The sequence below is a fragment of the Triturus cristatus genome, chromosome 2_2 (genome assembly GCF_964204655.1).
Source record: "Triturus cristatus chromosome 2_2, aTriCri1.1, whole genome shotgun sequence".
Classification (NCBI taxonomy): domain Eukaryota; kingdom Metazoa; phylum Chordata; class Amphibia; order Caudata; family Salamandridae; genus Triturus; species Triturus cristatus.
The window spans coordinates 877,478,103-877,503,201 of record NC_140582.1 but is presented as its reverse complement, the minus strand read 5'-3'; the positions used below and the strand labels follow the sequence as shown (position 1 = coordinate 877,503,201).

General features: G+C 49.6%; 1 protein-coding gene across 2 annotated transcripts in view; it reads right to left on the bottom strand.

Moving 5' to 3' along the window:
* The window catches only part of LOC146862911 (uncharacterized), a 192,590-nt gene that overhangs the window by 18,987 nt on the left and 148,504 nt on the right, over nucleotides 1-25,099 (bottom strand). Inside the window, exons 4-5 of one of the 2 annotated variants that reach the window (XM_085643320.1) lie at nucleotides 23,551-23,610; nucleotides 21,074-21,983 (exon numbers count right to left, since the gene is read on the bottom strand). In XM_085643320.1, the coding sequence (XP_085499446.1) occupies nucleotides 21,871-21,983; nucleotides 23,551-23,610 (173 nt within the window). In that variant the 3' untranslated portion in view covers nucleotides 21,074-21,870. Of the gene's footprint in view, nucleotides 1-21,073; nucleotides 21,984-23,550; nucleotides 23,611-25,099 lie in introns of those variants that run through there. The other variant, XM_085643319.1, reaches the window with a different exon arrangement.

The following is a 25,099-nucleotide window of genomic DNA, read 5'->3' as shown; positions in this document are numbered from 1 at the left end:
CACTAAAGTGGCGAAAATGGCCCTGAAAAAAAGCATTGGCGAATTCAAATACAAGGCCATGGTCACACCAGAACATGGACTCCTATAAAAATTTCCTAGGGCATATTATCAAGGCTATGATCCCCGCCTAAGCGGCAGTTCTCCACTGCTCAAGTGCTGATAATCTGTCATGCTGTCTCTGATAATTTTGCCCTTAGTTGTGTGCTCACCATTGCAAAATGCAATGTGTGGCGCACCATAAAAGCCATTCAGTCATCCCAAGGCAACTCACCTGCATGCACACATATCCCTGTCCATAATACACACCACCCTTTCCCGCCCCATGTCAACGCATAGCATGTACAATTTTCACTTGCTAAATTTTAAAATCCTCAAGTCTGCGTAAGCTCGATCTTCAGATCTAAGCATTGTGCACACCTAGGGTCATATTACCAAGATCAGCGTTAAAATCCTTGCTGCCTTAGCGGCTGCAAACTACCATTAAAGTGGCGGCAATGGCCTTGATAATATGCCCCTTCGAATTCCCAGAGAAGGCCATGTTCACACCAGAACATGGGCTCCAATGGGAATTCACAAGGGCCGATCATCAAGCACAACACCGCCGCTACCGTGGCTGTAACCTGCCGCTAAAGCCACAATCATATTAAGGCTGATCCTGATAATATGGCCCCTAGTTCATCTCCACTCACTATGGTGTTCATTTTTCTGAGCATAGGATCCTTGGCTTGATACAATGACATGTCTCCTCTACTACCATCAATCTGAAGAACCATGTAAAAAGGGGCATACCAAACAAATAACAACACAGGCCATATACACCAACATCACCAGCACTAATCCATATGAAAGTCTATTTCACAATCCCTCAAGGCATGTCACTACCCATGGTACTCTGTACTCCTTGATAGCCTTACCAGTGCGTAATCTGTTGTAATCTGTGTTATCCAGAAGCTAAACACTACAAACACAATATACAGGCTTCCACGTGAGATTCACCCATCATGCATGTCCACAATGGTGTGGAATGGTCACATCTGCGCGCCATAAAGGCACTAGCCTGGTACCAGCTCACCTGGCTCAGTGTTGACATTGCACTCACTGTCTTTTTCCACAAATGGGCAAAATAAATGGCCCCATGCCCTAGCCGCATCAAGTGATCCCTTGCCCACTGTACCCTTGACCAGTAGTAGCCTAACTATTGCATCACAATCTGCACATTTAGTGAACTGGCACTCCCATTGATCGAAACTCGTGGCCCCACTTGCCTTCCAGTGCATCGGGATATCCCCTCATGGCCAATAATAATACCCTATCCATTAACTTGCGGCAAACACATGTTGAGCCGTGTGTGGGAAGCAATGTAGGATACAAGCCCCCTACGACAGATCAACCTCCTTGGCTGTCAACACCTTCAATACTGTCATCAGTATGGTCCAATAAGTTGCCTAAACTTGTCACACCCAAATCATGTGTGGAAAGTCTGCCCCCTCTCCCTTAACCCTTGTGCATGCCTATGAGTCAGTGTAGAAACATGCATTGACTTTCTGCCTGCGTGAGGTAAGGCAATGTAAAACATCTTAAATAAGCCTTTGGAAGCAGGTGTGCCTGCTGCCCCTCCATGCGTAGTCCACAATCTCTGCACAAGCCCTTTCTGGGATTTATCGAACGACATCTACCTCCCATTGCAATTAAGAATGTCCAAAGGGGTCAGCTCCACGAGACCCATGCGCATGTACAGGCACGTGACTGACTTAAACTTTACAGCGCTGTCAATATGTATTGTCACCCTAAAGTAGGCTTAGGTCATGCTTGTTCCCCTTTACAATGCGCACAAATATCCACTGTGATCGCTGCATCGAGTATGTAGTCCCTCCTTTGAAAATCTAACCGCTCATGCAGAGTCTAGAATGTTTGCGCCTGCTATGATGCACAATACGGCCCACCACTGCCACACACACTCCACATGTGGTACAAAATCTGTGTGTAATGGGTGTGGACACTGTCTGCTCAGATAGCAACAAAATTTGTCATCCATGCTGCACCATACTCTGAAAGGGTAATCCCACATGCCCCCAAGTAGGCTCACATTGCCAATGTGCCAATAGTGGGCGCTCATCACACATCAACAATAGCACACGAAACACATGCACATGTGCAAGCCCCTGCAAAACTGCAACTCCTTGAGCCACCCTGATAAGGCATGTGCCAGGGCATGATGGATAGCATGCCTGCAGGACAAAGAGATTCACATGGTACAGGACACCTCACTGATGTTGCCGAGTGTGGAACTCATCCTCAAGGGAGCATGTCACACACTGGCACAAACTTATGTACACACAATCCCTGATGTGAAAAAGACACTTGATGACCTACTATGCACAAGTGTCACTACTCTGACAAGGATACACCATCCACACAGATTTACACATGTCTGCATTGTCCATCCACAGAAGTCAAAGGCCCATTTCATGAAAGGGACAAGGGGCAGCTAAACAAAGGCAGCAAAACACAACAGGTAGCATTTTTGTGTAGACACTGTCAAGACACATTTCTCACCTAGGCAACTTGTGATATTACAACGTACAAGTACACACACACATCTGTGATGTCTCAGAAATAATCACCATCCAGTAACTAGCATGCATATTGTTCTAAATATAGATCATGTACAGTCTCCCTCAGTCTGATTGTCAAGTCAAATAATGCATGCCCATACATTGATACCACTGTTAAACTGTATCTCCCATGAACATTTCAATGGGAGCGACAACACCTCCTGGACAGCGAGACAACCCACTCCACAACGATGACTTGTCCATAACACCAAGTATCAATATGGACGAGTTTGACCGTATCCTCGATTCCTTTGCAACACCAACTCCAGTAGCAGGGCTACCCACCAGCATTGCGCCCAGCCCACCCCCTGCACAAACCACCCAGCAGCAGGCACCTCCAACCACAGCTGCCTCCCAGGACCCAGCCAGCACATATGCAGCCTTTCAAACCATGATGCTGGAGGTACAATGGGAGACATGGGACTTTGTGTGGGTAGGCTTGGAGAGCCTGGCAGTCAACTTTGAGGAGCTCAGGGGGTGTCTGAATGGCCTTGAAAACAACTTTGCGAGGCTGCCAAACATCCACACCTCCCTCAATCACATCCAACGCTCCCTGGATGACATTGCTGGGGTCCTGATCCGGAGAGTGGACACACTGTCCCGGCAGGATAGCCCCAGCATTGTCTCTGCTGCATTATCCCGACTGGCAGGGGTAATGGAGTCCAGGGAGCGGAGGAAGCTCAAACAGCTGGCTGCCACGGCTCAACACCAGCGCAATCTGGAACAGATATGGCAGGCCATGCTTCTCCACATGACAGCTTTACCTCCCCATGGTCTAGTGACATCTGCTGCTTGTGCATCCCCATCCTCAGCTCCGCACCCTGATGTGTCTGTGCCTCACAGTGCTGCTCCCACCATCCCACCGCCCACATGTGAGACACATGACACATCATCGGACGAAGCTGAGGATGAAACTGCCACCATGGTGATGCGCAAGTCCAGCTAGCAGTGATGTACAAAGGCCTGTCGGTTTGTACACAAAAACATTTCACTGCCCTTCCTCTCCCACACCCAGCGTGGACCCACACATTGACCCACAGCAGATCTCCTCTTGTTCATTGACAATGGCACTGGCACTGCTAAATCCGCCTCCTCCCCTGGCTCTGTCACTCGCAATGGACTGCCAATCCCATGTCCTATGGTCAAGTTCTGCTCAATGCAAAACCACTTTTTTCATGTAAATAAATGCACTTTAATCACACAGGTGTGTGTGTCCATGAACAATCAAGTTATTAACTTAGGTAATAAGTAAGGGGCAGTGAATGTCCAAAAAGGTCCAGCAAGGCTAAATCAAGCAATGTAAATGTGTGACCTGACACGGATAGGCAGTGAGATGGCTGTGTATGTGCAAAAGCAATCTAGACAATTTTACTATGACAACATCTTTAAAGTGCACCACTAACCCCTGCGTGTCTCAAGGAGTGGGGGTGGGTGGGAGTCTGCCACTGCCTGCAAAACCCATTATTGAGGACTCACAGTAATGTCAGCATGTGCTCTGCCTGCTGCCGGTGTTAAATGGTAGCGGCAATTTCAGTCGATAACCCTTCAAGTATTGCCCGGCGGTAATCGCCTCTCATACCACTCGATAATTTACCAATGAAAGAGGCAGGCGCCGGAGACTGGAAGGCAGGAAACAAAGTTTTATTCCGTCAGAGCAGAACACATCAGATCAGACAGCAAGGTATCGTCACGAGGTGCTCTAACTGCATCTCTGAGGCCTGGCCTCTTATACACAGGTTTATTGCTTTATTACACATGGTACATTCTTATTGAGACTTTGATGTACGGAAAGACATTCCTTGGAACCCCCACTTCAAGCTCGTTCCCACACATATCTACAGTAGAAGTCCCCACCCCATCTACAGTAGGAGATGGCTATCACGCAGCTGGACATTCCGCCAATTCCCGGGGGTGTGTGCAACCGGCCGGGTTCTCAGGGGGTAGGGGCTTTGATCCACTGTAATCCCTTTGATGTGGGGTGTTTCCCTTACAGTAGGGGCAATAAACTGCATCCGCAGGGCTAGGTGATGGCCTGGGATCGGTTCGGACAATGGGGCGCAGAGGAAGGGGGGTTTATCAAAGAGGGGCATGACCATGTATGGGATGTCGGTCAGGTGTGGGATGTGGTTCCATGGCAGGGTCGCGCTGAATGAGAGGGTTTATGGCCCGTGTATGAGAGAGCGGGGGTGGCCGGCGCGCGGGGGGATGCTTGCAGCGCCAGGGAAAAGCGCTGGCGATCGAGAATGAGCGGGGAGAGAGTGGGGTGCCTAAAATGGCGGCCGTGCATTCGCTGTGCGTGACGCTGGGGAGAGGCAAGATGGCGCAGATAATGTTCAGTTATAAGCTAAATTTCCACAGTCCTCCCTTTTAACATATCTCGCCAGCTTGTCTAGTTCTGATCTATCCCCATAATACTTCGAACTTCCACCTCATACAGAGCTTTCATTCGCTCTGTTTCAAAGTCCAAAGTCTTAGGGCAGATGCAGTTCATAAAAAGCGAACATAAAGGTGGCAGACACTGAATCCCCAAGCAACATCCACATAGTATCACAACCGGTATTAGGATAAATGAAAACAGCCTCCATCCCCAACTTTTAATAGTGTCCCAAAACCAGCTCCCAAGTGACCATTCTTCCTGCTCTTGATGGACCTCTGCAGACAGTCTGTGGAGGTGTTCAATTGCTTTGTAGACTGAGGGTGAGTTATCCGGTACGTAGGTACAACAGCTGGACCCAATGATGCGGCATGCTCCTCCACGATCAGCCAGAACCACATCTAGAACGAGGCGGTTCTGAAGGGTCACTAAGCGGACGGCCTAGAGCTCGGCGGTGTTGTTGGCGAGGGCGCCAGCCGCAATGTTCATCGCCGTTTCGACTGCCTGGGTTAAGTGGCGGATGGCACGGCTGTTTGCCATTGGACCCCAGAGTGGAACAAGGCCTTTCACTGCGTCCATGAACTGTGCTCCGGTGGAGTCGGCTTGCACAATGTCTTTGGCCCGTTTCTGTCGGTGATGGTTTGCTGGAGCCACATATGTCGGAGGAAGGACAAAGGCGATGTAGCAGGTGCCTCCCCAACCTTTCGGAAGCCAGGTGTAGGCCTTAGTACCACAGACGAAGTACATATTCGGGGAGGCAACAAAGGAGGGTGGGTCAACTGAGTCCAATGTTCGGGTGATGAGGCAGGAGCTGTGGCCCACCAGCTGCGCCCCCAGGCCTTCGAGGCACACAAATCCAGTGATGATGATGACGGACAGGGCCATTGTTAGGGTGGCGGCCGTCCGTTTCCGGAGGTAAGAGAAGGTGGGTCTGGCTGGGTTGTTGAACACTTGCATTTCAACTCGTTCTTTGGCAGGGATGTCCATGTGAAAGGAAGGGTTCGATCTCAGAGGGCAGAAGAGGGCAGAAGTTCTTCCAGTTTTGTTTAGCCAGAACCCATGGTAGAAGTGTGACATGGTTCTGCCGGAAGTGGTATTGTCCTTGTAGCTTTCTTGCAGGAGGATTAGCCAGGCGAGGCAGGAACCATGGACAGAAAAAGGTGAAGGGATGAAAGGGATAGAGTGTCCAGTGGCATGTGGTAGCAATCCACAGATCCAGCAATTAGTGGCGTTGGCAGCAAGATTGTGTTGGTGGAGCAACTGCACAAAAGAGTTATTCCAGAACTCCTTACGCCTTTCTCGGAGTTGGGGTGAAAGTGAGATCAGATGGTGTTCTTTCGTGGTGGTAGGTTGAACGGTGGTCAGCAATGTCTTATGAGCGGGTGTGCTCTCCTCCATGATCCAGAGGGTGACCACGAGGAGAAGGCAAAAGAGAAGGGTAATGAAAAGTGCAATAGTCTTTAAGCTGTGCATTCGGTCAGTCTTTGGGTTTTTGTAGTGGATCTTCGGACGTCCGGTTGCTTCCATCATCTTCATGTCGGGCGCTTCCATCACCTTCAAGAGACTCAGTAGCGGGCAGAACCACAGACTTTGTTTAGTTTCTCTCCTGGTGGCCTTTGGGGTGACTAGGCTACCGCTCTGAGATTTCCACTTAGCCTGTGGTCTGCTTAGCCGAAGTTCTCTCCTTTCGTCGCAAGTTATACCCTTCCTTGGATGGCACGGTGGGATCAGGATATCTTACTAACTCGAGTGTCTCTGTATCTGGGCAGCGGCTCAGGGATGGTCGGTCTTTGTCCAGAAGTTCTTCTTGGGCGGTGATGTTGTCCGTGGTTGTCAGGGTCGGTGATACCTTCTTGCAGTGGTGTGCATGCAGCCAATTGCGTTTCCCCTCCACTCGAAGAGCTGTTCGGGTGGTGATCAGGACTTGCAAGGGGCCCGTCCACCGGGGCTCCAGACTCTTGGTGCGCTGGAAGTTACGCACTAAGACGAAGTCACCGGGTTGGATGTCGTGTCCGGGGCCCCTGGAAACATCGGGAATGGCGTGAAGCACCTGCTGATGGATGACAGACAACGTTTTAGTTAGGTTATACAAATAGTCAGACATGAGGACGTCCGGGACGTCGTGGATGGATGTTGGCTTTGGAGCAGCCCAAAGGTTCATGGGCCGCCCGAAAACGACCTCGTAGGGGGTTAAGTGGTGTTTAGTGGGGGTGGAACGCATTGATAGCAATGCTAGCGGGAGAGCGTCTGGCCATCTCAGTCCTGTGGTGGCGACTATTTTTGCTATCTTAAGCTTCAATGTGGCGTTGTGTCGCTCAACCAAGCCTGCAGATTGGGGATGGAAGACCGCATGGAATTTCTGTTTTACACCCAACCCTTTTAAGATGAGTTGGATAACTTCGGCTACGAAGTGGGGGCCGTTGTCGCTCCACAAAATTCGACAAAGGCCGTATCGGGGGAAGAATTCCTTCAGTAGTACTTTTGCGGTAGTCATAGCGGTGTTGTCATGGGTTGGGTAGGCTTCCACCCACTTGCTGAAGGCACACACAACGACAAGTACATACTTCAAACCTTGGCACCTTTCTAACTGGACATAGTCCATTTGTAGGACTTCAAAGGGGTGATTGGGGACCCCAAACCCTCCCCGGGGTACAGCAGTTCCCTTCCCAGGGTTGTGTTGGAGGCATACTAGGCATTGTTGGACCAGACGTTTGGCTGAGTCTGGGATTTTGTCGTTGTGCCAGACTTTGGAGATGAGCTCGATCATGGGGGCAGACCCTATGTGTGCGGGGGAGTGTGCCATGGTCAGCATGGGGATCAAGTATGAATCTGGTAGCAACCATTTGTTCAAGTCTTTAGTTCGCCAGCAACCGTCATCGTCCTTCAATCCCACCCGGGCCCATTCAGTTAATTCGTGTGGTGTGCTGGCTAGTTGGATATCCCTAATTGTTTCCCTAGCATCCTTCCATTTCTCAGTTTGTGACCTGGTCACGTACATACGGGTCGTGGACCTATTCTCGGCTGTGGTTCGGGCAGTAATGTCAGCCAGTGCATTTCCCTGTCCTATAATGTCTGTCACCTTCTTGTGTGCCTGGCATTTGATCACAGCTAACCGTGTGGGAAGGAGGACTGCTTCGGTCAGGGCAGAGACTAGATCTCCATGCAGGATGGGTGTGCCATGAGAAGTCAAGAATCCCCTCTCTTTCCATAAGAGCCCAAAGTGGTGAACTACCCCGAAGGCATACTGACTGTCTGTGTAAATGTTTGCGGTTGTCCCTGCTGCCAGAATGCATGCTCGTGTGAGAGCAATTAGTTCCGCCGCCTGTGCGGATCGCTGTGTGATGCGGGCTGTCTCAACAACTGTTCGGGCCGTGGTGACTGCATAGGCAGCTGAGGTGGTGCCATCGGGGAGCTTGATACATGAGCCATCCACCCACAGTTCTCCGTCAGGGTCCGGGAAGGCAGTATCTCGGAGGTCGACCCTACTCTTTGTCTGTTCGTCGGTGAGGGTCACACAGTCGTGTATAGGGGACGCATTGGGATCAGTGTCAGGGAGAGGTAGTAGAGTAGCTGGATTCAGAGTGGTGCATCGTTTCAATGTGATGTGGGGTGCAAGCAGAGTCAGTTCATAACCAGTCAGTCGTGCGCTAGTCAGGTGTTGAGTCTTGGTTTGGTTCAGGAGGGTGTCAACCGCATGGGGTACCAATACTGTGAGGGGGTTTGAGAGTACGATCCCCTCGCTTTGCCGGATAGAGATAGCCGCGGCGGCTACTGCTCGAAGGCATGCGGGCAAAGCTCTGGCTACAGGGTCAAGAGTGGCAGAGAAGTAGGCACAAGGGCGTTGTTTAGGGCCTATGGACTGGGTTAGGACAGACAACGCACATCCCTCCCTTTCGTGGGTGTAGAGGGAGAAAGGTTTAGTGTAGTCTGGGGTTCCTAGGACTGGGGCCGAACAGAGGGCGTCTCGTAGTTCTTTGAAGGAGGATTGACATTCGGGTGTCCAGGGCAGGGGGAAGGGGACATCTTTAGCCAGCAGGGAAAGCAGAGGTTTTACGATAAGACTGAAGTTTGGCAACCATTGTCGACAAAAGGAGGTGAGGCCTACTAGGGACCGCACTTGCTTCTGAGTTTTGGGAACAGGGGTTTCTAGGATGGTCTGAATTCGGTCAGGGGTAAGTTTACTCCCGTCTTTGGATAGTAGGTGGCCTAGATACGTTACTTGGGGCTGGCAGAATTGCAATTTCTTTCTGGAGACCTTGTGACCGTTCTCCGCAAGGAAGCGGAGGAGGTGAATGGTGGCTGTGACGGCAAGTGGAGTGGTGTCGGCCGCCAAAAGAATGTCATCGACGTACTGTATCAACACCACTCCATCGGGTAGTTGGACTGCATCTAGTTGCCTCTTGAGGTCTTGGCTATAAATACTGGGACTCTCAGTGTAGCCTTGGGGTGCCCTGCAGAATCTGTACGAACGGGCTTTTAAAGTGAAGCCGAACAGGTAGCGGCTGTCTGGGTGGATGGGGATGGAAAAGAATGCGTTCTTGAGATCAATAACAGTAAAGGTGGTGGCAGTGGATGGAATCAGGGTGAGGATGGTGGTGATGTCTGAGACCACGGGGTACTGGGGTATGACTACTTTGTTAACCTCTCGCAAATCAACAATGAAACGGTAGGCTTTCTCATCTCCCTCGCCTTGCTTCTTTCCAATGGGTAGGATAGGGCTGTTGCAAACATTACTGACTACTTCTTCTACCACTCCTGCCTCGACTAGGGACTCGATGATTTCCACCAATGCCTTCTCGCCTTCGGGTGATATCCGATACTGTGGAAGCTTTGGGAGTACTGCGTCCGGTCGGACGGTTATGTGTACCGGGTCAATCACCATGCGCCCTACATCTGAGTCGGTTTTAGCCCATAGGTGTGAAGGTAATGTGTCGAGTAGGGACATGTCAGCATCGGTTATAGAGAGCATATGCTGTGTGTGACAGGGTCTGGACAGATCTGGGTTATCGTGTAGGATGACTCGAACTCCGTCTGGGGAGCATCTGATGGTAGCTCGAAAATGTTTTAGCAAATCAAGTCCCATAATAGCATCGGGGGTGTTGGAGGAGAGCAGAAAGGTCGTGTCAGTGGTGTTATCTTCTAAGTCAAAGGAGATTGGTGCTGACAAGGGGTTAGTGGAGGGCGTTCCATCGAAGCCTATTGAAGTTACATGTGAGCCAGACAAGGGTGCCCTAGGAATCAGTCGTTTGGATAACGCACTACGTGTCGCCCCAGTGTCTACCAGGAATGGAGATTTTGTGCCCAAGACCTTAGCAGTGACGTAAGGACCTTGCTGGTCAACACGGAGTTCGACTGGATCCCTCCCTTGCCCCTGGCGGTCCTATGCGAAGTCATGGGTGCTTTCATAGTCGGACTGTTGACACTGGTTTTGTCGGGGGCGATCAAAGGTGTTTGGTCTGCCTGGCCTGTCGTTGATGGCGTCGTTCGTGTACCCTCGTCCCTGTCCTCTATTTCTGGGGTCATATGCTGTGTCTCTGGGGTCCCTATTTTTGTTCATTTCCAGAAGGACCGGGCACTGGGATTTCCAGTGTCTGAACCCTCTACAGAACGCACATTGATTCCCATCTAAGTCTCTCCGTCCGTTGTAGGGTGCAGGGGTATGGTCTCTAGGGGGTAGCTTTCTAGGGGCGGTTGGTTGGTAATTCCCTTTCGGGGGTTCCCTTCCTATGGTCACCCCTTGCAACTGTGCTATCATTACCCTCTCCTTCAGTTCCTTTTTCTTCCTCTCTGACGCCCTATCGTTCTCATTCTTTTGGTTTTCATAGTATTGGGCCATCTGGAGGATTGCTGCGGGTTTGGAGGCTGCCCAACTACTCTCGCTGGTCTGCAGCTTCTGGGAGACTTCTTGTGACAGACCCTTCACATAATTCTGGACAAAGAGGTGATGTCCGGTTGCAGTGGTCATGTCCTGGCCACTATAATCGGAAAACACAGTCTCGAACCGAGAGAAATATTCAGACACATCCTCCTGGGGTTTCTGGCGACAAGCCGTCACTATTGACCAATCTACCTTTCTTTCCGGGATTAGAGTCTTCAACTTAAGTAAAATCTTGTCTGGGAGCTCTAATATGGCTTTCGGGGGTTTCTGTCTCGGTTCTCGCTGTTTATCTATGATATCGAGTTGTACCCAGGTATATCCGAACGGCTCAGCGTGGTCAACTTTCCGGATTTGTTTCCACACATCAGCCGGCAGACATAATCCGAAGAACAAGTCGATATCTGCTAAAGTCATTATTGTTGAGCCTAAGGCTGTACCTAGTTCGGTGTAGAAGGCAGTCGGGTTCTTTCTTAAGTCGGGTAGAGTTTTTCTAAAGGTCAAAATATCTTGTCGGTCCCATGGCTGGTAGACCCAATTATATACAACCCTTCCCTTCGCATCTTGGTGGTTGATGTCGTCATGTGTTCCCTGACCTCGTGGGGGGACCCAGTAGGGGGCAGCCTCTTTGATGGGCATCATGGTATCAGCCCTTCCTTCTTGGGGCTTAGTCGCTATGGGGGTTTCTGCTTTGGTGGTCTGCCTGTGTTCTCAAAGGTGTCGATAGACCTCGAGTGTACGAGTGAAGAGGTTCGTTACATCGCCCTCTCCTTCTTCCCCAATGTCTACCTTCCTATATAGGGTCGCTAAGCCTTCGGGACCCTTATCGCGGTACCTATCCTCATATGCATTTAGGGCATGATAACAAAGTCGTACGACAAAGTGTCGTCTGCGGCTGTCTGCATACGAGTTATATACGTCTGTTATATACTCCTCACTTTCCTTACGCTCCACTAGTGTCTTTACTATTTTGTCGATTCCTGCTCGTTCATCCTTCGTTAGTCGATTCATTCTGGTGGAATCTTTCTTTCTCATCTCAGGGTCATCCAACGTTATTGCCGACGTTGTGTTCAGTACAGGAGGCTCGGCCGGCGGGGAGGCCGTGAGGACCGAGGCCCCTGTACTGCTTTCGCTCGTGTTTGGGGGTTGTGGGTGTTGCACTATTGATTGGGAGGGTGCGTATGGAGGGGGCATGTAAATGATCGGGGGACCTAATAGTAATTCATCATTCGTTCGCTGCTTAGAGGACAACTCAGGGTAGAGCAAAGAAGGGGTCCTAACAGCGTACTGGCCTGATGTTTCGGGCTCCTGTCTTAGTTTAGTTTCCCTTCTCTCCTTTATTTCTTCTTCTAACTTTCTAGCGGCAAGGTGAGCTGCTTTTCGTAATTCCTTTTCTGCTTTTACTTCTTCCCTCTTTTTCCGTTGCGTTGCTTCTTTGCGCCACATGCCGATACTGTCAAGCATAGTAGGCGTCGTCTCATTGCTACGCAGAGCTATTTCTAGCACTTCTATCTTATGGTCGTCGAAGGATCCCATCAGTGGCCACTGACTCTCGGGGTCCTTCTTTGTATATTTATGCCATAGCTTGGTATAATCTACGGCGACTAGTCCATATTTAGTGAAAATGTCCTTATTAGGGGTGCCTTCCAGTGGAGCCGGATGGTCCACCTCTAATAAGCGGTCCGGGCAGAACCAACTACCAATCAGTGGGGAGAAGATAGGCATGACGGGTTTCAATGGGGACAAAAGTCAGCACTACCTATCTTTTCACTGCTTGCAAAGACTAGACAGAATATCTCTATTCCTCGTTATTTGTAAGCAGAGAATACCTCCAAAAGAACCAATATCGAACAACTAGTGTTCGGACAATCAATCAATCAATCAATGGGGAGATAAAGATAGGCACGACGGGTTACAACGGGGACAAAAGTCTGCGTTACCTACCCTTCACTATTTGCAAAGACTAGACAGAATATTTCTATTCTACGTTATTTGCAAACAGAGAATATCTCAAAGAGCACTATTCTTCAAAACAATCAATGTTCGGACAATCAATCAGTGGGGAGATAAAGATAGGCACGACGGGTTTCAACGGGGACAAAAGTCTGCGTTACCTACCCTTCACTATCTGCAAAGGGAGAGAGAGAGAGTATTTCTACTCCTCCCCATTTGTAGACAGCGAATATCTCAAAGAGAACAATCAATGAGCACAATCAATGAGCAATACTAGTATTCCAAAGCTTCAAACAATCAATCAATTATTTCGCAATTTGTCGTGTATCACGACCTTACCCGGACCGCGTGGACAGTTTCTCGTCTTCCGCCTCCAGCGCCCGATCGTCCTCTACTCTCCGTATTTGCCGCGGCACTCCTGATGGTTCCCAGTCAGGACCGTAGATCACTCGAGAGAGGTCTGCTCGGAACCAGTGAAGTTCGGATGATCGGCTGCCAGACGAGGGTCTATTGGGCAGGAGCTCTCCCGATCGTTGCAGTCGTTCACTCTGTCGTCGGGACCTCTCCCACTGGATCCACGTGTCTCTGATGGGCCCCACGCTTGGGACGCCAATTGTTAAATGGTAGCGGCAATTTCAGTCGATAACCCTTCAAGTATTGCCCGGCGGTAATCGCCTCTCATACCACTCGATAATTTACCAATGAAAGAGGCAGGCGCCGGAGACTGGAAGGCAGGAAACAAAGTTTTATTCCGTCGGAGCAGAACACATCAGATCAGACAGCAAGGTATCGTCACGAGGTGCTCTAACTGCATCTCTGAGGCCTGGCCTCTTATACACAGGTTTATTGCTTTATTACACATGGTACATTCTTATTGAGACTTTGATGTACGGAAAGACATTCCTTGGAACACCCACTTCAAGCTCGTTCCCACACATATCTACAGTAGAAGTCCCCACCCCATCTACAGTAGGAGATGGCTATCACGCAGCTGGACATTCCGCCAATTCCCGGGGGTGTGTGCAACCGGCCGGGTCTCAGGGGGTAGGGGATTTGATCCACTGTAATCCCTTTGATGTGGGGTGTTTCCCTTACAGTAGGGGCAATAAACTGCATCCGCAGGGCTAGGTGATGGCCTGGGATCGGTTCGGACAATGGGGCGCAGAGGAAGGGGGGTTTATCAAAGAGGGGCATGACCATGTATGAGATGTCGGTCAGGTGTGGGATGTGGTTCCATGGCAGGGTTGCGCTGAATGAGAGGGTTTATGGCCCGTGTATGAGAGAGCGGGGGTGGCCGGCGCGCGGGGGATGCTTGCAGCGCCAGGGAAAAGCGCTGGCGATCGAGAATGAGCGGGGAGAGAGTGGGGTGCCTAAAATGGCGGCCGTGCATTCGCTGTGCGTGACGCTGGGGAGAGGCAAGATGGCGCAGATAATGTTCAGTTATAAGCTAAATTTCCACACCGGAGGGTGGGGAGAGTGTCCCAGTTGTTTGTGTTGAGGTGTCATACTGATCTCCTGCCGGAGTTAGCTGTCCAGATGCAGGTGACTGTGGCGATTGCAATGTCAGTGTAGCGGACCTGCTGGATTGGGGTGCAGAAGCTGAGTTGTCTGTTGAGGTATGCATGTCCGGAGTTGTGGAGTGGCTTGTGTGTGTGGTTCTTGTGTGTGGAGGTGAGACACTTGTTGGTGGTGAGCCAGTGCAGGTCTCACAGGTGGGGTGTGATGTGCTGTCATCAAGGGATGTTGAGGACCAGGCGTGCAGAGGCATCATAAATGCGTCTAAGTCGTTATTAGAGTTTGGTCAAGGCTCCTGCATAGAGGATGTTACTGTATTCCAACTTGATGCTGCAGAGTGCCTGTGTGACTGTACTCCATGTCTTGGTGGTAATCCACCTGTTGAACTTGACAAGCATCTGGAGGGTGATGAAGCAGGAGGGCGAGATGGTGTTTTCCTGCTTTGGCATGGAGAGAGTAGACTTGATGCTGAACCCCATGGTGCATGCGTGGGTGGTTGTTGCTGGATCTGTTCCCAGGGATAACGCACACCAGGAGGTGTAACATGCGTGGGGGTGGATTTGAGGATGAGCATTTCTGTCTTGTCTGATGTTTATCTCCTGTTGGCAGTTCTTCATCCACTCAGCAACGTCTTACAGTCCTACATGTTGTATGGTTGTGTAAGTGAGGGTGGCCATGGTGAGGGAGAAGATCAGCTGGCGGTTGTTCTCGTAGGAGATGATGTTGAGGTTTGGCAGTTGGGTAATGTGTGCAAGTGGTGACATGTACATTTAGAACAATGTTGTGTGATGGATGAGACCTGGGGAAATCCGCAGACGATTACTGTGGACTCTGAGCAGGAAGGGTGGAGGAGGGCGGACTGGGTTTTGCCGTAGAGGAAGGAGTTTGTCCAGTCACGAACCTTGTCTCGGATCTCATTGCCGTGTATGCGTGTGCATAGTGTGCAGTGCAAGACAGTTTTGAAGTCAAATCACAGCTACTGGTCAATGAGTGCTGCTCTTTCACTGTTGTCCATCTGTGGCATTATGTCATTGGCGGCGGAGATGTGTCCATTTTGCTGCAGGAGTTGCCGCTGATGCGCAAATGGGATGTATCATGGATGCTGTTCCCTTAGAGTTTGTGGGTCAGTTGTCTGTTGATGGACCTCACACGAATGGCAGCAGGGAGATGGGACGGAAGCAAAAGGCGGTCCTTGGGTTCAGTCATTTGTGTGTGGAGTATGGGGTTGATGTCAGCGTGCTTCCAGCTCCACGTCAATGTTGAATGTACGAGGGAGATGTTGATGCTCATCTGGATATGGGGTGCAATGGTGGGGCTGGCTTTGGAGCAGATGTGGTGTGGGCATGTGCCTGAAATTGATCCGTAGTGGAAGTTGTACCAGATGTGCATTGTGTTTGTGTTGTGTACGTTGGTCCAGGAGAGCAGGGGGTTGCCGTGTCTGGGATCCGTGGTGATGGAGGCCTCAGTGCTAGTCGTGGCAGTCGTGGCGTTGTATCTGTCGTCGATGGCTGCACCCTTGCGATGGACAAAAGTAACTAAGGAGTTGCACAGGTCTTGGAAAGGTGGGATGGTGTTGTTGGAGCTGGTTTAGGAGAGTTCTTTCACTAGGTTGAAGAGCACTTGGCTGATGTGTGCGTTGTTGGCAATGCGGTCTTTGAAGGAGGGCCAATTGAGTATCTGTGGCGTTGATGGTGTCTTTCTTAACTATCTCATGGCAGGGCAGCATTGATGCCTGGTGTTCTGCATTGAACCAGCTGGCTCACTTGCTGGTGTGTCTTTTGGAGTGTTTCTTAATCTTGGCGAGTGTGTTTGCGCAGTTGCCTGTCCCTTGTCTGACGTTCTGGGTGCTGGAGTGAGTGTGGGTGGTTGTGCTCCAGGCAAGGTTGATGGTTAGCTGTGCTTCTGTGACTGTGCTCCAGCAGTGCCAGTGGATCTGTAGGGTGTGGGTGCACGTGGTGTCTTCATGGAAAGCACATTTGCTGCGTTGATGGTTGTTCCAGTGGAGGTTGGCTGGGTGGTTGGAGTGTACGTGGGAGCTTGCAGATAATATGTGGTCAAGCGTGTGGCTGTTGTGGTGGGTGGGTGTTGTGCCAACTTGTATGAGCCTGAGGGTGGCCAGGGTGTTTGTCAGGGTGGTGGATACAGTGCCGTCAATGGACACGAGGGGGAAGTTCAGCCCGACGTGAAGGATGTAGTCTGTAGATGTGAGGGTGTGTGTACCGACAAAGTTGGTGATGGAGATGTAGAACTGTGTTTGGGGTCTGGAGGCTATGTCGACGCGGGTTACTCTGAGGGTGGTTTTTGAATTTTTGTGGATCTGGATGTGCATGTGTCTTGCGTTGATGAGGATGTTGCTGTGGTTGTTTCAGACTCTGCGAGTGTTCATGTTGACGATGTCAATTCATAGTCCTACTCTTTTGGGGCGGTACATGTGTTTGATCTTGTAGCTGCACAGGATGGCTATGGCGAGGGGGTGTTCTGAGGCAGGGTACAATTAGGTCACTGTTATGGAGACTATGTCTGGGGAGGTAGAGTTGAGTAGGTCCCAGAGTTCACTTGTGTTTCGGCATCTGTGGCAGGTGTTGGGGACAATGCATCTGCGGTAGTTTGCTTACAACAGAGTGGTTGGATTTCCAGAGTCAACGATGGTGACAATGCAGTACCGGCTGGAGATGTGTCCTTGTGTGCGTACTGTGCTGTCGATGAAGCTGGTGTGTGATTGTCCTATGTTGAGGGCATTGAGTGTGCTAGCATTGTAGTGGCAACTTGTGTAGTTGCGTTATGGGACCCAGGATGTTCCTGCACTTTGCGCGGACCCGGCGTGGAGGTATGCAAGTGGAAGGGGAGTTTGGAGGATCAGCCTGGCATGCGGGTGTTACAAAAGTGCGTGTCGCTGTGCGGCTCAGCAGTGGAAACTGTGGCGGGAAGGGAGAGCGGAGGTGGTTTGAAAAATATGTGTCCAAATACAGGCTAAGAAATGTAAAAGAGCAATACAACTAAACCCATCAAAAGGGGGCACAGTGTTTCAAAATAAATGTCACTTGCAATGATGGCAAAGATGAGACAACCGGAGTCAGAGAGTGAAGAAGGCCCACAGGGTGCCCAACAAGATTACACGGCCAAAATTGCAATGACAACATTGAAATGATGGCACAACTAGCAATCTCCAAAATCCTTGTCACACTACATGTATGACATGTTTGTAATAAATTAGTATCTTTCATGCATGGGATTCACCCACTTGTTGAGGAACTGCTGAATGGACTTTGAGTGAGTGTACCCTGGACTCCTGCCAATCAGGTGCCCAGGGCCTATGTTTCTTCCCGAACCACTAATATTCACAATTGTCTAACCATGGACAACTAACCTACAATCCACGTCTGTTTGGGAGGCTGCCTAGGCTGCCAAACATCAGACATGTTGCTGGACCCCAGGGTGCACTGCCCCCGCTCCCCTGGGCCTGCAATAATGCACATGCTGGGCAGGGTGCTAGGTATCCTCCCCCAGGATGGCCAGGGTGAACCTTCAAAGGCATGCAGACTCAGTGAGCTTCTACAGGCCACGGGCTGTACCCAGAAAACTGTTCCCAACACCCCGTTCTGACACCCACTCTTGCGGGAAGACTGGCCCGGAAACACTTAATAAGTACAGGGTATGTTCCAGCATGCCCACACCAACCCTCAGCTGGGGCAGGCGAGGTGAAGGCCATCTCCGTGCGCTCTCCATCTTGAAGATGTGAAGCCCCGCACAATCAGGACTAGGCTACTGGGCCACTCCCACAGGTGAGTGGCAGGATATTGTGTGTATCCACCCCAGGGCAGGGACACATTGATCCCTGCCCTGTACCTACCTGTAACACAAAGAAACATAGTCTTTACAGGCACCCTGAAGCTTCCTTTGCCTGATTTAGAAAAAGAAAGGAAGAGCAAGATGAAATAAACTACCGTGCAGCTGCTAAGAAGACAAAGACACCAACTGCTTTTGCCCCAGCCCTACCGGCCTGTCGGCCCTTGAAACAGTTCCTGCCACAGCCCAGACCCACTTGTGGCCAGCAACATCACAAACCCCTGCGGACCTGGCTGCCTTGTGACTCTGATCATATGGGAGGCCCATGAGCAGTAGCTCTGGCCAAAGCAAGTTTCCAACCCCTGGCATCATCACAGAACCGCAAAGCATGCAGACCCTGCACTGGACAAGCCTGGCCTGTGTTGGAGTGGACAAAGACCACGATGACGTCCCCCCCGCAAACTGTGAGCCCAAATCTGGCTAACAAGGTCTCACCGTGACGCTCATCACAACGCCTGCAGCCTCCGAACCAGGGACCCCCCCGGCCACAATCAACAGAGGGTAAGATTTATCCTGACCAAAAGTCACCCCAGTACCCGGCGCCCTGCGGCTCCCTATGCCCGACTATGGGGGACATACCTACCCTCAAAATACCCAATTTAACTCACAAAGTGGTGGGGGCACATGAACAAACTGCAAACCCGAGCTTGCAGCCTTGGTTTGCCCAGAAGCTTTCCCATTACAATCCATTGAGCACACAAAGGGTCAAAGGCAAACTCCACCCACCCTCCCGAGTGGCCCTGGCAGTGTAACTTCTACTCCTACCTACTTCCCACATTTGCCCTGAGCAACTGACCAGGACCCCAACTCCCACAGCTGTGTGGCCTAATACTAGTCAGCAGCCAGCAACCAAGGACCTCCTGGCCCCCATGGGATAACATCTTGCAACACTCAATCGGCCCCCGTCTGACACAGTCCGATAGAGGGTGTACCAACTGTACAAATCTGAGCCTGGGGGAACCTTGAGTCTGTGCACAGAAACCTAACTCTGCCAGTCGAGTACTTACCAAACAGCCGATAAACAAAATTTATTGCATAGGGTATCATTGATTGGTTTTATAAGAAAGTTCTTGTGTTGAGATCCTAAAAATTACAAGTTTTGCTTGAAAAGAACCAACTAACAGAAATTGAAAAACTCAACTGCTATTAGGAGAGATCCCAATGCTGGATCTTGTTGCCCAGCACTGACCCTGAAAACCACTCACAACCATACTTACCAATCACACTATTTACTTCCATAGGAAATCGATGCCAGTGACTCTGTCTAATTTCTTCTTAGGGTCAAGTTTAGTACTGACTAATTATTTGCGGAAAATCACAACAGCAACTACAATGGATATGCTCACATGTTTCCAAGACCTTGCACAGGACTGAATATAGGATCCAGGCCATGGCTTACAAAAGTAATCCTGGAAGTTATCATTAACAAATCACTTCCAACTCACATTGAGCTCAATGTATTAGTGTGTTTGAAATTGTGTTGCCTATTGCAACAACTTGTAACTATTAACTACCAAAGTCAATGGCACATTGCCAAAGTATGTAACTAAGGCCTCGCAATCTGAGTAAGTATCTGTTGATACCTATTGTTGGATATAAAATAAAACAGACATATATTTTCATATCAAAAACAGTGGCCTTGAGTTCAGTTATTGAGTGTGTGAGACCACCTGCTGACTGAGTGTGTACAACTAAGGATTTGTACTGTCCTCTGATCCTGTCTTACTGCTTGACCAAGGTAACACTTCATAGAGTAAGGTCATATCTAACTTTAAACTCTGCACAGACTCTGGTGACTGTGGACTCTGTGCACACTGTACCTATTTTGAAACAGCATATACCTAGCCACTTTCTAACAAGATGCATCTGTGACAACATGTACAAGTCTGTTGCAGGACAGAAGTAGTGTCACAAAGAATGATAGCAAAGCATAATCTCCCTGCATATAGCCAAACACGGGACGTGTTTGCCAAAGATTGATGTGATGTAGCACATTGCATGTCACATCTCTAGGTGTTCACAACAGATTCACATTGCTGAGGAGACCCAAGGGCACAGGTCTAACCTACATATATGGAACTACAAACTAGGCCACAATACTTACTGATTCCAAAGTGCATTGCGTCAGCTAGCTCCTACCTGTGCAAAACCTATGCAATAGCTACTTCTGAACACTGCCATGAAGTGCACACATATCGGCCAATGTGCCCACGGATGTCATGTGAACTGCACTCTGCATATAGTCTTGATCAGTGTAAAGATTACAAGGGTGTCATCACTATGAGACAATGCGATAGTAACAGCTGGGATGAGTGGCTAGGGCACTCTTGGTACAGGGAGCTATGCAGCATGTAACCACTTGTGTGCAGCACAACTGTGTATCTGCAAACCAACATCATCAGGTCCTAAGCCATTGCTGTAATGAGTAAGTGTGTCACAATAGCAAGAAACTCGAAGTTAAATCTGTATCCCAGACAGTGCTAATACTCCAAGACACCTGTGAGGGACCTCTATTCCAAAGTCATTACTGAGACTCATATCACTTATGTGACTCACTGACACTGTAGTGCCATGTGACATTAACAATGGAACCACAAATTGCAAACAGCATACATGGAATGGAGATCGATTGGCCATGGCAAGGAACATGTGAGATGTTTGAGGTCACCATGAACTGTCACCAGAGTAGGCCAAAAACCACACTTGCTAATCTATCAGACATGCAAGGTCATTGTGCTCACATCTAAGGTATCTGGGCTCTATCCATCCTGCTGAGTGTTAGGTCACAACCATAGTTACACATACACTGATTTCTCCACAGATGGTATGATTTGCACACGATGGTGCAAGACCCACTCCCCCGCATCAGCCATGATATAGGTGCGAGCAGAAATCTATGTTCAACCACATTTATTTAACAAACACATATCTATAAAAAGAAAACCTACACTAATCTATGTCCCTAACTCTAGCCCTAACCTAAGTACAAATCAGAATGCTACATAAAACTATCTTAAATAGCTATTTACAAATATAGAACATGAATAAATACATCAACCCCCCACCCAAAGATAAAGGAAACCTATCCCCAAATCCTATGAAATACAAATAGTAGAAACAGTCTAAAACTAACCCTAACTAAGCCTACACTAAACCTATGCTAAACAACACATACAACTAGGACATGACACAACATAATAATAAAAGGGGGACAGTGTGGGAAGGGAGAAGAGGGGGGGTGAGAACTGGGGTAGTGTTCAGGGCAGTTCAAGATGTTCCCTGATCTCATTGATCTGCTGGTTAAGGTACGAGTATTCATGGCGGAGGTCCTCAAGGAGCTTAGTGTGCCAATTGAGAGTCTGCATAATGAGTGACAGTCCAGGGTCCATTGTGGCCGGTGCTGGTGCCGGTGCTGGTGCCGGTGCTGGTGCCGGGGCTGGTGCCGGTGCAGGTGCTGGTGCTGGTGCCGGGGCTGGTGCCGGTGCCGGTGCAGGTGCTGGTGCGGGGGCTGGTGCTGGTGCTGGTGCTGGTGCTGGCGCAGGTGGCGGTGCATGCTGGCCTGGCACTGGTGCGGGTGTGGCAGCAGGGGGACCAACATCCTGGGATCCCACGACGACACCTGAGGTGGACGGTGTTGAGCCGCTGGCAGGAGTGACACATTCTGGCAGTGTCGGCCAGGTCCCTGCCCTCCTCTAGGCCCGGTACCTCCGTGCCATCAAGCGGTAGCCCTTGTGTACCTTACGCACATGGAGGTACCGGTTCTTGGCCACCTGGAACCGCTGCTGTTCCTCAGGTGTCATGTTGTCTGAGAGAGAATCAAAATCTATGTCAGTTTTCGTTGCCTTACACTATGTAACCGTACAACGTGAGATCTGTATCACAAGTGGAAAAAAAACATGTTAAGTCAAGGACTGACCTGTTAAACACAATGTCTACGCATGATTAAATAACTACATGCTGTTGAGACTGACATGACAGTGCATGGCATGGGACATGCACTGACACAACAGAAATCTAAGGATACACTACAAACATGGCACCTTTGGACAACCGGGCTGTGTGTGACCTGTACAATCGACTTCATTCAAGAGGCATTACCCCTAGGTGCACAGCTCAAACCTCTCCCACCCTGTGACAGACAGCTGCATCCGAATTACAATGCACATGTGCAGACATGTGTGTCCCCCAGGAACTGTGTGCAGTACATGAAGTCAGTGGCAAGACAGGCAAGGGGGTATGTGTGCAGGTGTGAATACCTACCTATTGGAGTCTCCCACTACGTGCACAATAACAGGCCAGGGACTGCCCTAATCACACTTGTAATCATGCTGCATCATGCCGCACACATGGAAACATGTTTAGGGTATGAATGCAGACTTAGGCACTTACTCACTCCACCATTACTATGCAATTGTTGATAATCATCCATTGCGAGGGGGATACATCATTGACCCACAACTGCCAGTCATGCATGTGTTATAACCCCCAATCGCAATCCATAGTAGAGATGAGCATGCATGCTTCAACTACGCAAACTGTTACAATGGATTACACTTTGTAATGGCACACTGGGGTCATGAGGATTGTGTAAATGTTACACACAGATCCTGTTGCGGCAGTCCTGATTAGCTCATCTATGTGACATCAAATGATGCACAGCTAATGCATACCAATGAAATGTGTGTTAAGTGATGTCACTAATTGTGTCCGATGAGTTTGTACACATGATCCTGATTCCAGCCTGGTATGTCCACATGGACATAGCCTGTCAACACCACTGTAGTGCACAAATATAAATTCTCAATTGCCGTACACATCAATGGAATGTGTTTGTGTAACACACCATTGACAATATTGGATCAGAGCTACACCCTGCCACTTCTGCTTCTGTGCAATGCAGCATACCTTAGGCATCACTGTGCCAAGATGTCTGACCTTGTACGGACATTATAGCACTGCCTCATTGTGCACAATGCTACACCCACTGCACGCCCCTTGGACGATGTCAAACGCATGTATGTATGCCATCTTGCTTAGGCTGCACAAATGAACATGGGAGTAAATGCTAGTGGCCTATTGCCATCACAACTGCAGTGTAAATGCCTAGTTGGCAGCATTATTTGCTCGCAAATAGGCACATACATTGACATGTGTATCAATGACTGTTGATGGACAAAATCACAAGTCTGAATGATATGCATTGTACTCCTTTACCCTACCATATTAGACACAGTACGGAAAGGCTGAATACCTCAGCACATCATAGGCAATTGACATGCCATACACACCCATACTGATAATAAACAACGTGCTGCATTTGGCACAGACACTCATGACCACGCAACATACCAATGGTTCTTGTCACTACTCACCAGTGGCATGTGGGTCCTGGAAATGGTCAATGTCCCCCTGGGTGATTGCTTGGCGGCCATCTGTGAGAGGGCAAACGCAAATAGGTGGTGTTAGTAAACCCCAGCAAAGGTGGCATATTCACAATGTGAATAGTTACTGTGACAAACAATGCAACATCCCTGTGGTGTTGACTTCATGTTGGTGACCTGACTGGGCCTACTTTGAATGGCATCCACACACAAACATGTTGAAGCAGATGCTGCACAGCCAAAACATCACTGCTGGCCGAGATGCACTACATCGTAGTTTCACCCAATATCAAGGCACCTCATCCACACAGAGCGCAAAATATACCATTTTAATCATCATCCTTGATAAATTGCAGCAGCTTTCAGCACTGTCTCACAAAGACCACCAATATGCAGACTCCACAAGAAAGGGATCCAAGACAAGGCCCTCAACTGGATCTGCTCTGTCCTAAACGTACATACGTGTGGGTCAGACCAGGCGTGGAGTCCCCCAGAGATCCTCATTCAGCCCTACAATCTTTCACATCTACATGTCTGGGCAAGCCACAATCGTGATTAGCTATGGACTCAACATTGTATCATAGGCATACGACTGGCAACTCCTCCTCGACACATCCAGCCAACACAACTACAGCAAACAAAAGTATTGCGAACCAATGACAGAGCTTGCTAGATGAATGTCAAAGAGCTGCACACAAGTGAGCAACAAAAAAATAGAAGTACCCATCATGCACAAAAACATACACGCATGTAATTACACAGGCTCCTCAGAAGACATGGGGGACCCACACCCCAAGACGGCCCAAGCACGCAACATGTAATCCATCATGGACTTCGATGTCCGAGATAATTGCAAGATCTATCCGGTCTCATCATCGTGCTTCCACACACTCTGCCTCCTATGTCAGACACTCAAATGACTCCCACTCAGACACACATAGACACTCACTCATGCCCTGTGCAATAGCTCACCCTACTACGGCAACACAGTCCATGACATATTTAACATGAACCACAACCGCAAGCTGCAGGACATCTCAAATGCAACCACAGGACTGATCATCACACTGCCAGGACCCTGGCACACCTCCTACCACCTGCGCACACTCCACTGTCTCCACATCACAGCTCGAGTCACATTCAAAATGTGAACCCAGGATCACACAGCCATCCACAACACTAAGCAAACATACCTTAACATCCAACTCTGTTTCCATGGCACATCAAAGGACCCGACGATCCAAGCAGCTGGCCCATGCCATGTTCCCCGCCCCAGAGGGACCTGATTGTGAGTCTGCTCCTTTTTCTAACTTGCAGATATGGCCTGTGGCACACTTACGCTACACCTCTGACAGGCAACATTGGTCTCCATCTCCAAGCACTAACTCTGAACATTGCTCTTCAACAGACGCACCCCTGGATATACTTCAACATGCAAACACCGCCATGCCCCTGCAACCCTTCCTGCAGAGTATTAGCTCACATTAGGCATGTGTGTTTTGGGAAGTTTGACACCGGGGATGTCCATTCCTATGTTGTA